Below are 14551 nucleotides of genomic sequence, written 5' to 3' on the forward strand. Positions count from 1 at the left end.
AGTCGGGCACGAGTGGAAGCAGAAAGACAAAGATAAGTAGAAAAGGCAGAGGGCAGGCCAGGCAGCACACACAGCACAAAAAAAAAGGCAGACAGGTACAAAGCATGCTGTTCAAAAATTAAAGTCAACTTCCCTCCTCCTCCTTCTCTTTATTGAATGCACAAAATTATCCATGAAATTTTAGATGATCTTTTCAAAGGTAGGAAAAATTTAAAAACATTAAAGGTTGAAAACCATCAGAAAAAACTCAGAGTCACGAAGGACCCAACCACTGCTGTGCACAGGTGTCTCTGAAACACCTGCCAAGCTGACCTACAGGCACCCCAGGATGCTCCCAGGGGCAGGAACTCCAGTACACAGCTTCAGATGCGATTTCAGCATTGCTGTTCACGCCCCTCCCATTCTCCTTTGGAAAAGGATTGACTCTTCCCAAAACCTTTACTCGCTGTTTCGTAAACTCAGCAGGCAGCATAAATACAAAACACTGCTTGCACAGAACACTCTTCACAAAGGTTCCTAACAAATCAGCACTAAGACCTGGAGAAAATTTCGGTCCACTGGGATTCAGCTGGTTCTCAAGCACCCAGAGTACAGGAATGTGGGTGCCATGAGCACAATTTAAAATAAGTAAAAGGAAAAGTACACATTTCATTTTTATTATCTCACAGAAGAGCTTTTCAAATTAGTTAATGGTAATAAAATTCCATTCAAAGATGAAAAATAATATTAGAGTGCTGAATTTTCCCAGAGTTGCCATGACTTTACAATTTACATATTTAAAGTGTCCTGAGGATGGAGTGTCACACAACAGCTCAGCTTTTTATTTTGACGTCACCCACTTCCATGTCATTGATGTACACAATGACGAAATAAATGGCCAGGGCCAAACCCAACCACAGCATCTGCATGTCAGCAGCTCCTTTCTCCTGGAAATGGCAGCAGAGCCCATGCTGGAGGAACAGGGGTGGGGCCAGAGCTTCTGTTCTAGAGGTGGAGGGGTGATGGCTACTTGACACTGCGTGCGTCACCACTGCCACCTCTGGGTTGTGCATTTGGAAATGACTAAGGTTGCTAAGTTTACACTGCATGTAAGGGGACTTCAGAAAGCTCAGGGAAAATGAAATTAAAAGATGCCTATTTTAGTGCAAAAAATTTGGAAATCCATGCATAGTTTTTTCATAATATGTATTCTCCATGAACTTTTTGAAGACCCTCATGCTTCAAAAATTTTTGCACCAAATTTATTTATTTATTTATTTATTTGGCAGGCAGAGTGGACAGTGAGAGAGAGACACAGAGAGAAAGGTCTTCCTTTTGCTGTTGGTTCACCCTCCAATGGCCGCCGCGGCCAGCATGCTGCATCCAGCGCACCACGCTGATCCAAAGCCAGGAGCCAGGTGCTTCTCCTGGTCTCCCATGTAGGTGCAGGGCCCAAGCACTTGGGCCATCCTCCACTGCACTCCCTGGCCACAGCAGAGAGCTGGACTGGAAGAGGGGCAACCGGGACAGAATCTGGTGCCCCGACCAGGACTAGAACCCGGTGTGCCGGCGCCGCAAGGTGGAGGATTAGCCTATTGAGCCGCGGCACCAGCACCAAATTTATTTTTAATTCTGTTTCTATGGACTTTTTAAAATACCCTCATGTATTTTTTACTACAAGAGGTAAAAAAAAAAATGACAACAAAAATTCTGTGAACAAATATCACAGGTATGTACTTTTAAAAAAATGTTCATGATAATATACATTTTCTTATAACTTTGCGAGTTAATTAGCATTTTACTCTGGGAATATGTATTTTAGTTTAAACAACTGAGTCACTGCTAACCCAAAGAAAAACCACAGACATTTATTAAACTCAAACTGGGAATAACGCGCTAGGAAGGACACATGGGATAATAAAGTGCAATAACTCAGCTCCTTAGGGATTCACAACCTGCTTTAGGAGAGGTCAGGCCATCAGTAAGATGCCTAAAATAGTGAATACAGTAAACATCAAGTATGTCCTAGGATTCACTTCCACATGGATGTACAGATAAAAGACCACATGAGACTTTCGTTACTGAGAGCAGATGCAGATCCGCGGGGCCTAGTAGTCGGAAAGAGCTAATCGGATACTACTGCTCCTTTTTCATTCTTACTATTACTAGCTATAAAATGCTTGCTCTTTCTGAGCCCTTGAAAACAAAGAATGGGGCCAGCATCAAGGTACAGGAGCCACCTGTGACACAGGTACTCCATGTTTGCACCCTGGCTGCTCTGCTTCTGATCCAGCTCCTTGCTAATGCACCTGAAAAGGCAACAAAAGATGGCCCAAATACTTGCGCCCCTACCACCCACATGGTAGACCTGGATGGAATTCTAGGCTCCTGGCTTTGGCTTATCCCAGCCTTGACCATTGTAACCTTTGGGGAATGAACCAGCAAATGGAAGATTTTCTCTCTCTCTCTCTCTCTCTCTCTCTCTCTCTCTCTCTAATTCTGTCTTTCAATAAGTAAATCTTTAAAAATCAAAACACAGTCTAGACATTTGGGCAGAGACCTTCAATTCTTGGGGGGAAGGGGGGGATTCACACCAACCACATCTTGTTCAGGTCCTGCTGGCAGCAAAGATGGAGACAGGTGGACCTGAGAGCTACCACATCTCCAACAGCCCTCGCACAGGTGACAGAGTACACACAATGGCCTCTACCAGGAACAAAGTGTGAGAGCTGACACAGTGACTCTCTCCTGGGAAGCTAAACACAACAGCCTGGCTCACTGGGGAGATGACAGCCTTCAGAATCCTTCAAACCTGGGTTCAAACCCAACGCCCATCACCTCCTGTGACCTTGACCAGTTACACTGTTTGTGCTAGCTTTCTAAATCTTTTCTTAATTGATATTTGCCTTAAAAAGTAAATGAAAAGATGGAGGACTGCCCAGGCCTGGCACATGGCTATGCCCCCTCCAACCCTCCAGACCTGTGTACTCAACACTTGGGTGAGAACGGAGGTTTTCTTGAGGCCTTTCACCCTCTGTCCCCAAAAGTTTAATTCTTAGCCCAGATATCTAAAGACTGGGTGCTTGGGTTTGCTGTTATCCCAGCAACATTGCTAGCATTCGGAGAGACATTTTGACTCGTCTAAGAAATTGAGTCTGCTATTGGCTGGTACCAAGTGACCAATTAGTGTGAAGGCAGCGTGTCCTGAGGCACAGGTGACAAATTCAATGACCAACCTGCACAAGGCACCCAGATAACAGCATAGTCAATGTAACCAACATGCCCCTGTTGTATTTCCACTACAATGTCTGCATGAGCTCTGAAGGAAACCACAGCAGCCCTCCGCCCTCTTTGCCGAGGCTCTGGGACCAAGAGCTTCATGGCCGTGACCTCTTGGGACAGTCTCACCCTGTCGCCATACTCGCCCCTCGTCTGCAATTGTCCACAACCCCTGTAGATGCTGAGGGCAGTGCCTTGCACCCAAACTGCCTCTAAGGCAAACCCATGAACAAAGGCAAGGAAGGAAAGGCAAAGCTTCTCACACGGGTTCTTGGTGATGCTTTCACGTCATCAGCTCCTCTGGCACTTTTTAAAAACCTGAACAAATGGGGCCAACGCCATGGCATAGTAGGTTAATCCTCCGCCTGCGGCACCGGCATCCCATATGGGTGTCAGTCCGAGTCCCAGTTGCTCCACTTCCAATTCAGCTCTCTGCTGTGGCCTGGGAGAGCAGTACAGGATTGCCCGGGTCCTTGGGCCCCTGCACTCACATGGGAGACTGGGAAGAAGTGCCTGGCTTCTAGCTTTGAATCAGCACAGTACCAGCCATTGTGTCCATTTGGAGAGTGAACCGATGGAAAGAAGACCTCTCTCCCTCTCTCTCTCTGTAACTCTACCTCTCAAATAAAATAAAAAAATAAAATCTTTAAAAGGGGGGTGGGGGGGCGGTGCTGTAGCACAGCAGGTTAACGCCCTGGCCTGAAGCACTACCATCCCATATGGGCACAGGTTCTAGTCCCAGCTGTTCCACTTCCGAACCAGCTCTCTGCTATGGCCTGGGAAAGCAGCAGAAGATGGCCCAAGTGCTTGGGCCCCTGCACCCATCTGGGAGACCCAGAAGAAACTCCTGGCTCCTGGCTTCAGAATGGCGAAACTCTAGCCAGTGTGGCCATCTGGGGAGTGAACAAGTGGATGGAAGACCTCTCTCCCTCTCTCCCTGCCTCTGCCTCTCTGTATAACTCTGACTTTCAAATAAATAAATAAATCTTAAAAAAAAAAAAAAACCTGAGCAAACTTCCTGAGGACGCACAGCTTTCCCACGTAGAGACCAGGCTGGCCCCCGCAGCCATTTCCCCGTTTCCTTAAGGGGGCAGGGCCCCAGGAGGCCACCAGGAAACCTCAGGGCAGCAAGGGTGGCTGGCGAGGCTGCTCCATCCAGGGTTACCTGTAGCCAGCAGTCCACGGCAGCTGAGCAGGTCAGGCTGGAAATCCCAGCTGTTGCATGACCTCCTGCCTGAGCCCCAGTGTTTAAAAACAAGAAACTACCTTTGAAAAAAATCCAGAGATCAACACTCCACAAAATCCATTTCTAAGCCATGTGAATTTTATACTCATGTTTGCCCAACCCGTATATTATATGTGATATTAGTGACATCATCTCACAGAGGCCCAAGGAAACATGCCACCTGCGTGGACCTTGCACCCCAAGTGCCCTCTAGGGAAAGAAAAGCCAAGAGGACTGGCACTCTTGGCCTCCCCTGCCAGCTGGTGCTGCCACCTGCAGGCGGGCAGGAGCCTGGCAGTCCCTCACACAAAGCTATTTACAAAAGGATCCACCCACGCAGCTGCTGATGTGCCCACTAAAAATACCTCTTGATGCGTGTAGGAGAAAAAGTTCCTAAGTCTGTGACTGCAAGTGTAGTGCGAGGTAATAAGAAGATGCTAAAATGACTCAGGCAACTTTCTGGCGCACAGAGCCTGGCTGTCAAACACACTGAGCAAGCCGCTTACTTGGGTCTGAACTAACTTGGGTCGTGGATCCTTTGCCCATCGAATGCGAGCTCCATTTAGCACAGTCCAGTGACAAGAGGTACCTTAGACCTAAGCCATAAAAAAGAAAATGATATGAACTCACCGCCTTGCTTTCAAAATCAGGGGTGGTAACCTGTGTCTCTTCATCTTCTTTTACTATTTCAGCTGGAACCTAAGGACAGAAGACACCATGTTTCCATTTAGCCATAATCAACATGTACTAACTCATTTGCCACATCAGAGAGCGCACGAAGAAGCGTGACATCCCAGACGCTTCCATGGACAGCCTGGGAAGTCACTGCGGTTTTGACCTAGGCAACATCGTATCTGCTCTGTAGTCTTCACCTTGGGCTCTGTAGTCTTCACCTTGGACATGCCACCTGCATGGGAGAGCTGCTGGCAAATCTTTAAGGAGGGACACAAATGCTGTCTTTCTTGTGAAAAAGATGGCACAGTCACTTCAATACCTCTGGTCAGCAGGGAATAGGTGCCTTCCTAAGTCTTGGTGCACCCGTGGGACTCCTAACCAGCATCCGCTCCCTGTACTGGAGACGTCTCCACTGCCTTGGAGGATCTCGCTCCTCAGACATCCCACCTTGTGGCCGCCCTGCACCACTTTGCCAACACCAGCAGGAAATGGCAGTCATCCCTAGGCAATGAGGAGGACACAGCCCACTTCTGAAGGGTCTCTCGGTATGACTTCCTACTACTTAAACAAGGGATGGAAATGGACCTTCCATTCTCGTCATCATTCATGTGTTTCAATGAGCCACTTGGAACCTTGGGACTTGTGAAGACACAGGCTGGATCAATCGTCCAGAAGCTGAGGATGGGAGGAGGGTGATGGAAAGAACAGGATGCCCCATGACATCCCTGAGACCCCAAGCTCGCTGGCCCTGGAATCTTTCATCACACAGAGGCCCCCAAGGCCTTCTATTGCATAGAGGGCAAACGTTCCTTATTGCTGGAGGCACTCACAGAAGTTCACTGTATTTTTTAATTTATTCATTAAAGCAAATACTCCCAGCGACCTTGGTTAGCTCAGTCTGAGCTACTCCACGCACCTGAAAGGACCCAAGCTTATTATGCTTTTTCCAAGTAAACCACTCACAGATTACACAAATTTAGACTGACCTTCTCCAATTAGTTTGAGTTATTTTGTCTTTTCTTTAGTTGGTGACTTGCTCTGGGCACTTTCTCTGGAGTGAAATGCATGAGGCACTTGGGAGATGCAGTTGTGGCCTGCTTCTCTGGTTGCTACCCCTGAATCTAAGTAAAGGCTCTCCTTGTGCACTGACTCTCTGAGACCCTCTGAATGACTGTCCCCTCCACAACTCATGTGGAAATGCACTGGTCACTCTAACAGCTTGAGAAGGTGAGGCTTTTCAGAGCTGATGAGGCCACAAAGACTCCACCCTCACACACAGACCTATGTTGTTGGGGTAGGAGTGGGTCCACCCTGCCTCCCTCTTGCCTTCTGCCACTCAATGACACTAAAAGAAGCCCTCATCAGCACCTGGTACCTGGGCATTGGGCTCCCTTATGTCCCTTATTGGGCCAAAAGTCTCTGTTCATCATAAACAACCCAGTCCAGGCATCTGATGCAGTAGCACATATGGCCCAAGACTCAGCAATGGACCACCCAATCCTTGGTGGTTTGTCAATCCTTGTTTTCATGCATTTCCTGAGACCAGGTATGTATAGTGTGCGTATCACCTGGAGAATGACATGGTTTAGCCCTTCTCTTCTAAAATAGAGCTAGCTAGGCACAGAGTAAATGCTAGACCATTCCCCACCCACAACCTCCCGGAAAAGGACCAAATGACTGGAGACATGGGCTAAAAAGGACTTGCAATTGTAGGCATCTATCCACCTTTTCAAAGGATTTCAAAATTAACTATAATCGTATCCCTGGAAGAACACAGTGCTTTGTAAAAAATGTCCTGAAATCAGAATTTCAACAGTGATGTTTTCATATATGGATGCCAATCTTTGCACAGATCTTTGTTTAAAAGTATTTCCTTAACACTGGGGTTTAATGACTTGAGTCTTCAAAATGAAAGCCAGAAGCAGGAAGCTCCCTGGTTGTAGGAGTTGGTTCCTGACAGTCATAGGAGCAGAGCTGGGATCCAATTGATTAAAGAGGAATGAAAATGAGACTCAGATGTGAACACTACCCTTTGCACAATATAAGTTCTCTTCTCAAAAACCAGCCACTGGAAACCTACATTGAGTTACCAGGTGGATGGTGACACAGTCTGTAATTTTAGGGCTTGCTGAGTAGAATCTCCCACTGCAGGAGCAGGGATGGGGCCTGTCCAGGCAGCAGTGAGCCAAGCTGGGATGGACCCCAAGCCTCCTAGTCTGGCTCTGGGCATTGTACTCACCAGCATGTGCTTCTTCCTCCTCTGCCTGAGCATCCCTGCCCTGTGCCCCAGAAGTCTTGCATCCACTGTCTCAGCCCATGCCCCTGTGGCTTTGGTTTTTCTGTTGTCCACTCACTGGCCTTCAGGCCTTCATTTTAACAACTCCTCCATTGTCCCACGCTCCCTGCTGCCACCTCATCTGCCTCCCTCATTCCCCTAGACTCTCCTTACAACTCCACTCCCAGGCCGGCGCCGCGGCTCACTAGGCTAATCCTCCACCTTGCAGCGCTGGCACACAGGGTTCTAGTCCCGGTCGGGGCGCCGGATTCTGTCCCCGGTTGCCCCTCTTCTAGGCCAGCTCTCTGCTGTGGCCAGGGAGTGCAGTGGAGGATGGCCCAAGTCCTTGGGCCCTGCACCCCATGGGAGACCAGGAGAAGTACCTGGCTCCTGCCATTGGATCAGCACAATGCGCTGGCCGCAGCGTGCCAGCCACAGCAGCCATTGGAAGATGAACCAACGGCAAAGGAAGACCTTTCTCTCTGTCTCTCTCTCTCACTGTCCACTCTGCCTGTCAAAAAAAAAAACAACTCCACTCCCTACCCACCATGATACCAGAAGAGAGATGGTGCTGGGAATCCGCCGTGTGACAGGTACTGGAACAGGCGCTGGCAGGAGCCCTGCTGTCGCTCCCCCTCTTCGTGGAGGAATGACACTGAACCCTGCCTAGGCTTCATATCCGAGTCACGGCACCATTATGTCGCTCCCCGTCTTCGTGGAGGAAGGACACAGGACCCTGCGCTGTTCTTTCGTCTGCTCGGCCCTCCCTGGGTTTGCTGCTGGTTCTTCCCGGGTTGGCTGCCATCCCTTCCACCTCCGTGGAAAGGCGGTTCCCCCTAGCCACTTTCCCCACTTCCGCGGGGGAGCGGCACACCGCCGGCCGGCTCTCTCGGGGGCTGCACAGGTGTTCCCTCAGATGTTCCCCTTAGATGTTCCTGGTGCATGTTGTCTCTCTCCTCCTTTATAGTCCTCTTCCACCAATCCCAACTCTGCTACCCACACGCCGAGTACGCTGCTCTCCTCCAATCAGGAGCAGGTCCTACAGTTTATTGGTGGAACTGGAGGCAGCTGTGTAGAAGCTGTTTCTCCCTTCTCAGCGCCATATTGTGGGAGAGCAGATGCATAGAATAAGTCTTAATTCCAGTAACTTAGTCTAGTCCGAGTTGCTCCCCACAGATCCCCCTTTCTTTTTATTTTTGGCGTTGATACGCGCCTGTCTTCAGTGCCCCGCGGCACACACTCTGCTCTGCTTGCTAGAGTTGCCCACAGGTGCTTACAAGTCCTATCAATCAGGCAAACCGAATCCGGGTCCTCTCTTCGCCATGTTGTGAGGAGGTTTTTAGGCGCTGATGCGTGCCTGTGTTCGGCGCCCTGCAGCGCATGCTCTGCTCTGCTAGAACTGCCTGCAGGTGCTTACAAGCCCTATCAATCAGGCAAACTGAATACAAGCCTTCTCATTGCGGTATTGTGGGGAGACTTATTGATGTTAATTCGTGCCTGTCTTTGGTGACCTGCGGCGCATAAGCTGCTAGCCGCCCACAGGTGCTCACCACCTCCCTAATCAGGCAGACCGAATCCAAGCTCTCTCATTGCCATGTTGAGGGGAGGCCTTATTTTTCTCTATTTCTCTATCTCCGGGAATTCCTATTTCTCCTATTTTACTTCTAAACTTCCCGCGGCTTCCCGGCGCCCGCCCCGAGGCTGCTTCTCGGCGCCTCCCGGCTCTGAGGCGCTTCAGCCCACGCTTCTCTCATCTGCGCGGCTTCGCGCGCCCGCACCACGGCCTTCGCGCCAGCCCCGCGTTCCCTATCTATTCACGCCCCGTGCTCTCTCTGCACGCGGCGGCTTCCGCGAATCACACAGCGTAGCTCACGTTTCCACCACCAGCATTCAGTCCAAGTTCCCCGGACTAACCTGGAGAATTCCAACCTGGCGGCCCACGTCTCTGCCTCTGGTTCCAGATTTTCGCCTTTTGCTCCCCGGGCTGACTTGAAGAATTCCAAGCTGGCTTACGTCTCCGCCTCGGCCTGCCCCCGCGGCTTCAATTTCCCTAACATTTTTCTCTACCCGGTATGTTTCCCTAACTTTTCTTCCAACAACAATATTCCCCTCTCACTTCTCCTGGCTTCTCCCCACAGTCCGTATCCAAGTCTGTTTGTTCTAGCTTTCACTTTCACTTTCGACCTTAGAGATTTCTCCCAGCTTCCCCCCGTAGTCCGTATCTGAGTCTATGCCTAGGCTTTTGATAGCTTCTTCTGGCACCTTTTTCGTCCGGCTTTTCCCTAGGCTCTTTGCTAGTCTCTCTCTCCGGTATTTTTCCACTTCTTCCCATTTCTTCCCTCCTAGGTTTTCTATCCGAATCACGGCACCATTATGTCGCTCCCCCTCTTCATGGAGGAACGACACTAAACCTTGCCTAGGCTTCATATCCGAGTCACGGCACCATTATGTCACTCCCCGTCTTCGTGGAGGAACGACACAGGACCCTGCGCTGTTCTTTCGTCTGCTCGGCCCTCCCCGGGTTTGCTGCTGGTTCTTCCCGGGATGGCTACCGTCCCTTCCACCTCCGTGGAAGGGCGGTTCCCCCTGCCACATTCCCCACTTCCGCGGGGGAGCGGCACACCACCGGCCGGCTCTCTCGGGGGCTGCACAGGTGTTCCCTCAGATGTTCCCCTTAGATGTTCCTGGTGCATGTTGTCTCTCTCCTCCTTTATAGTCCTCTTCCACCAATCCCAACTCTGCTACCCACACGCCGAGTACGCTGCTCTCCTCCAATCAGGAGCAGGTCCTACCGTTTATTGGTGGAACTGGAGGCAGCTGTGTAGAAGCTTCTTCTCCCTTCTCAGCACCATATTGTGGGAGAGCAGATGCATAGAATAAGTCTTAATTCCAGTAACTTAGTCTAGTCCGAGTTGCTCCCCACACCCTGCCTCGGTCCCTACAGACTGCATGACAACATCACCTCAGCCACAAAGCGGGAAGCTGAGGCTCCAGGTTTCACCACTGCCTTGTCCTTTTACACCATCCATCCCCAGAGTCAGCCCACAACAATTATGAGGGGCCTCATCCAGGCCTGCAGCTCTGCCCCGCACAGGGATTGCAGTGGTGAACAGGGCACACTGCCCACTTCCTGTGGTGGTGACAGCTCAGTGGGGAACAGAGGCAATAAACAAAGATCAGCAATGCCAAATACACCTTCACACATGTGATGGTGCTATAAATGGCCCTGGAGCAGAACAACCTCCAGAGAAGCAGGCAGACAGGTCCGAGGAGGAGCAGTGGCTAACAGGGGGATCACAGGATGCTCTAGGCCAGGGAGAACTCAGCGTGGAGGGCTGAGGATGAGGCTGACACTGGAGGAGCTGATGGAGCAGAATGAAGAGGTGGTGGGAGGAGTCGCCTGGCCCCCGCTACGCACCTGGTCCAGGGGTTCCTCCACTGGAACGTCTAGGTCCTCCTTGACTTGCAGCGCCCCTTGGGCATCCTTGGTGGGGGTCTGTGCTTTGTACACATCACCTTCTGCAGGAAAACAGCACAGACAAGAAGCTGAGTCCTCTGTACTCTTTCTAACCCATGTCAAAGGTACAGAGCTTGGCGTTCCCTGAGCTCCCCGCATCATCGGACAAGCAGCCTGGCCCAGGGACCCCGTGCCCCGTGCCATCTCACCCCCATTTCCCTTTGGCCCTTGTTTTGCTTCTGTGGAGGCCATGAGTTCAGTGAGCCTCAGTCTCGTGCTGAGCTGTCTCTAGAAAGGCCCTGGACACTGGAAGTCAGGGGCAGCCCTGTGCACACCCACCCACCACTGTAGTCAGCCCAAGGGCAGAAACACAGAGTACGCCCAGAAAACTGTGTCCACCTAACTCAGTGGGAAATAAGCACACAGCAACCTCACCACACAGCAAAGTCATAGGACAGGTTTTTAAGGAAATACAGTGTAACTGCTTCAAAATATATTTAGAACAAGATTCAAACAAGATGCTGCTGGCACACACGTTATCAAATACTCAGCTACTAATGACAGCTCACAGTCAATGCACTTAGCATTATGATCATGCGTATTAAATGCTTTTACAATCTGAGGTTTATGAAAAGTCCATACTCGTCCTGATCAGACCCAGTAGGTGAGAGCAGGACAAAGACAGTAGGGCAGCCTAAAAGCTAGAAACAACATCCTAAAAGCTAGAAACACAGCCATTCATGGGCTCGGTTCTCCCAAATGGGAAACTCCATTTGCAGGTCCATCCCATTCCTCAGCCGAGAGCCCTGGCCCTGCTTGCCCTCACTAGCCAGGCACTCGTCCTTTCCTCCTTCCCAGCCCCCTGCCCCAGAAGAATCATTACAGAGCCCTGAGCTGGGAGAGGGCACTGGAGGGTGGGTAGACGAACAGTCACGCAAGCCCACTGTGTCCAGACACTCATCTGCACACTGCTTACTGAGATCTCACACTCGTGGTGATGCTCAAACCTACTGTGCCCCTTTGCAGAGAAAGAACACCCCACAGGTAAACATTCAGTGTGACCCACTGCTGGAATCTGAACTCCAAATCTCAGGGAAAGGTCCGGTGTGCTAGGCAGCCAGGCTACCACGTGCAGTACGTGTTGCCAAAGAAAAGATCCCACACGTCGTGATCAGATTCTCCATTGGTGTCAGTGTGTGGTGAGATGCCAGGTAGTAGAGCCAGCCTGACCACGTGGTTGGCTGTTAGAACAGTCCCTCTGGGTGCCCACTGTCTCATGACCCCATAGTACACCCCATGGAGGGACGCAACATGTCCTGCTCACCTCTGGTGTCCAAACCATGCCTGGCACATAGCAGGACAGCACACACATTGTGGACTGGGGAGAAGGAGCCGGAGGAAAGCTGTAGGGAAATGTCCAAACTGATAGCCAGGAAACAGAAGGAAGGAAAATAGAGGAAGCTGAGCGATCATCAGAAACAAAGAGGAAAGAACCTGAGGCAGATGGCACAGAAGCCATCGGAGAATTGTTAAGAAAAATTACTTCCAGGAACAAGCATTTTGCCTTCTGATTAGTGCTTGAGTTGGATCCCCAGCTCCTGCTCCTGACTCCAGCTCCCTGTCACACCCAGGGAGGCACCAGGCATGGCTCAAGTGATTGGCTCCCCACCTCCCATGGGGAATACTGGATCCAGGTCCCAGCTCCCAGCCTCAGCCCTAGTCCAGTCCCAGCCATTGCAGGCATTCGGAGAGTAAACCAGAAGATGGGCGCTCACACTCTCCCTCTCACTATTGTCTCTCCTCTCAAATAAAATTTTAACAATAAATTAAATTTTAAGAAAGGAAGAATGACTTCCAGAGCTGTCCAGAGGCTGCTGAGACGTCTGGGACAAGCTGTGATTCTGCAATGGGCCTCTCCCCTGCATCACTGGGCCACGGGGCAGACGGGGTCTCACTGAGCATCTCTCATGTGTACGAATGCGATGCATCACGGAGAGGACCTCTTTCAGAGCCCAGCACCCAGGAAGGGCTCCATAAAAGCGGTAGGAGCCAGTCACACGAACAAGAGTATTAAAATCAGTTCATTTTAAAGACAGCTCTGTCGGCCGGTGCCGTGGCTCAATAGACTAATCCTCCGCCTTGCGGCGCCGGCACACGGGGTTCTAGTCCCGGTCGAGGTGCCGGATTCTGTCCTGGTTGCCTCTCTTCCAGGCCAGCTCTCTGCTGTGGCCAGGGAGTGCAGTGGAGGATGGCCCAAGTACTTGGGCCCTGCACCCCATGGGAGACCAGGATGAGCACCTGGCTCCTGCCTTTGGATCAGTGCGGTGCGCCGGCCACAGCGCGCTGGCCGCGGCGGCCATTGGAGGGTGAACCAACGGCAAAGGAAGACCTTTCTCTCTGTCTCTCTCTCTCACTGTCCACTCTACCTGTCAAAAAAAAAAAAAAAAAAAGCTCTGAAGGCTCATCTTTCCAATGTCTCTCACACTCAAGACACACAGATGAACCTCCAGGTGGCATTCATTCTCGTGTCTCTCAGAGATTTACTTGCTTGCTGCTTTTCATACACCCACCCCTGATTATACACAAATTACAGGACTAACTTCAAATGCTGGATTTAACCAAAGGCCCTTAGCTGGAGAATCCGGTTGCCTTGAGCCTTAGAATTTTGTTTTGCCTACCACTGCTATACAAGCTGGACATTTCAACAAATCAGTATAAAACCTGAAACACACACACGCACATGCACATACACATGTTCTCAGTCTGGGAGCACCCTGTGTTACCTACAGCACAGTGGAATTTCATGGTACCTGCGCCGGTTTGGACTAAAGGTTCTACCATGGTTTCTTTCTTTCCTTCTTTGGCATAATAAACAGAATCCTGTGTTCTGGGGGTGAGGCTGTCTTGTTTATGAGGCTCTTTTTCTTTGGAATCCACCTAAGAAACAGAAGAAAAATAAGGCTGTTAGGCACAGGGCTCCAATGGGCCTCACAGCCTCCCTAGGTGTGGCCAGAGCAGGAATGGGCCCCACAGGTTCCATCGCAGGAGACATCTCCTGGAAGCCTAGTAGGAGCAGCCTCTTGCCCTGTGTCCCTCCAGGCCCTGCTGTGAATGGCCAAGGGTAGCCCTGTCCCTCCCTCCCAGGGCAGACAAGATGGGCTTCCAGCCTGGAGGTGGTCCTCCCGATACCTGATCCAGGAACGGGGTGAGTGAGCCACACACACACACACCCTTGACAGCCGTCAGCAACCATTGCAGGGCTGTTCACTGGGCCTCCGAGTAAGCTGACAGCTTCCCTGATGAAAATCACCCCTGGACTTCAATAAAGGGGAACTCAGGGTTTTTAAAAATACACAGATTGTCTCAACAAAGCAGCACTAGACCGCAGAGTAGGCATGGAACCATTGTTGGCACATCCCAATTCTATCCCACAAACTATCTTTATAATGCAATCTGTCTTCTTTAGTGTTTCCTCCTTTTTCATCCTTGCTTGAGTGCTTGGAACTGAATCCAGGTGAAAGTATATAAATAGATATTTTTCTCACGTTCTCTGTGTCACTTAAGAATGTCGGACTAAAAACAGACACCTTGTACTGTGCATACATCGTGCATGATGCAAACTACCGGGTTTCTTTGTTCCTTGTGGAAAGTAAAGCATGAA

At 50.5% G+C, this 14551-nt stretch overlaps 1 protein-coding gene across 5 annotated transcripts in view; it reads right to left on the minus strand.

The window, feature by feature from the left end:
• The window catches only part of DCDC2C (doublecortin domain containing 2C), a 132995-nt gene that overhangs the window by 51702 nt on the left and 66742 nt on the right, over nucleotides 1–14551 (minus strand). For all 5 annotated transcript variants that reach the window (XM_051833277.2, XM_051833276.2, XM_070069760.1 and 2 more), the window contains exons 7-9: nucleotides 13701–13827; nucleotides 10852–10952; nucleotides 5114–5182 (exon numbers count right to left, since the gene is read on the minus strand). In XM_051833277.2, the coding sequence (XP_051689237.2) occupies nucleotides 5114–5182; nucleotides 10852–10952; nucleotides 13701–13827 (297 nt within the window). The remainder of the gene's footprint in view (nucleotides 1–5113; nucleotides 5183–10851; nucleotides 10953–13700; nucleotides 13828–14551) is intronic.

The sequence above is a fragment of the Oryctolagus cuniculus genome, chromosome 2 (assembly GCF_964237555.1).
Source record: "Oryctolagus cuniculus chromosome 2, mOryCun1.1, whole genome shotgun sequence".
Taxonomy (NCBI): Eukaryota; Metazoa; Chordata; class Mammalia; order Lagomorpha; family Leporidae; genus Oryctolagus; species Oryctolagus cuniculus.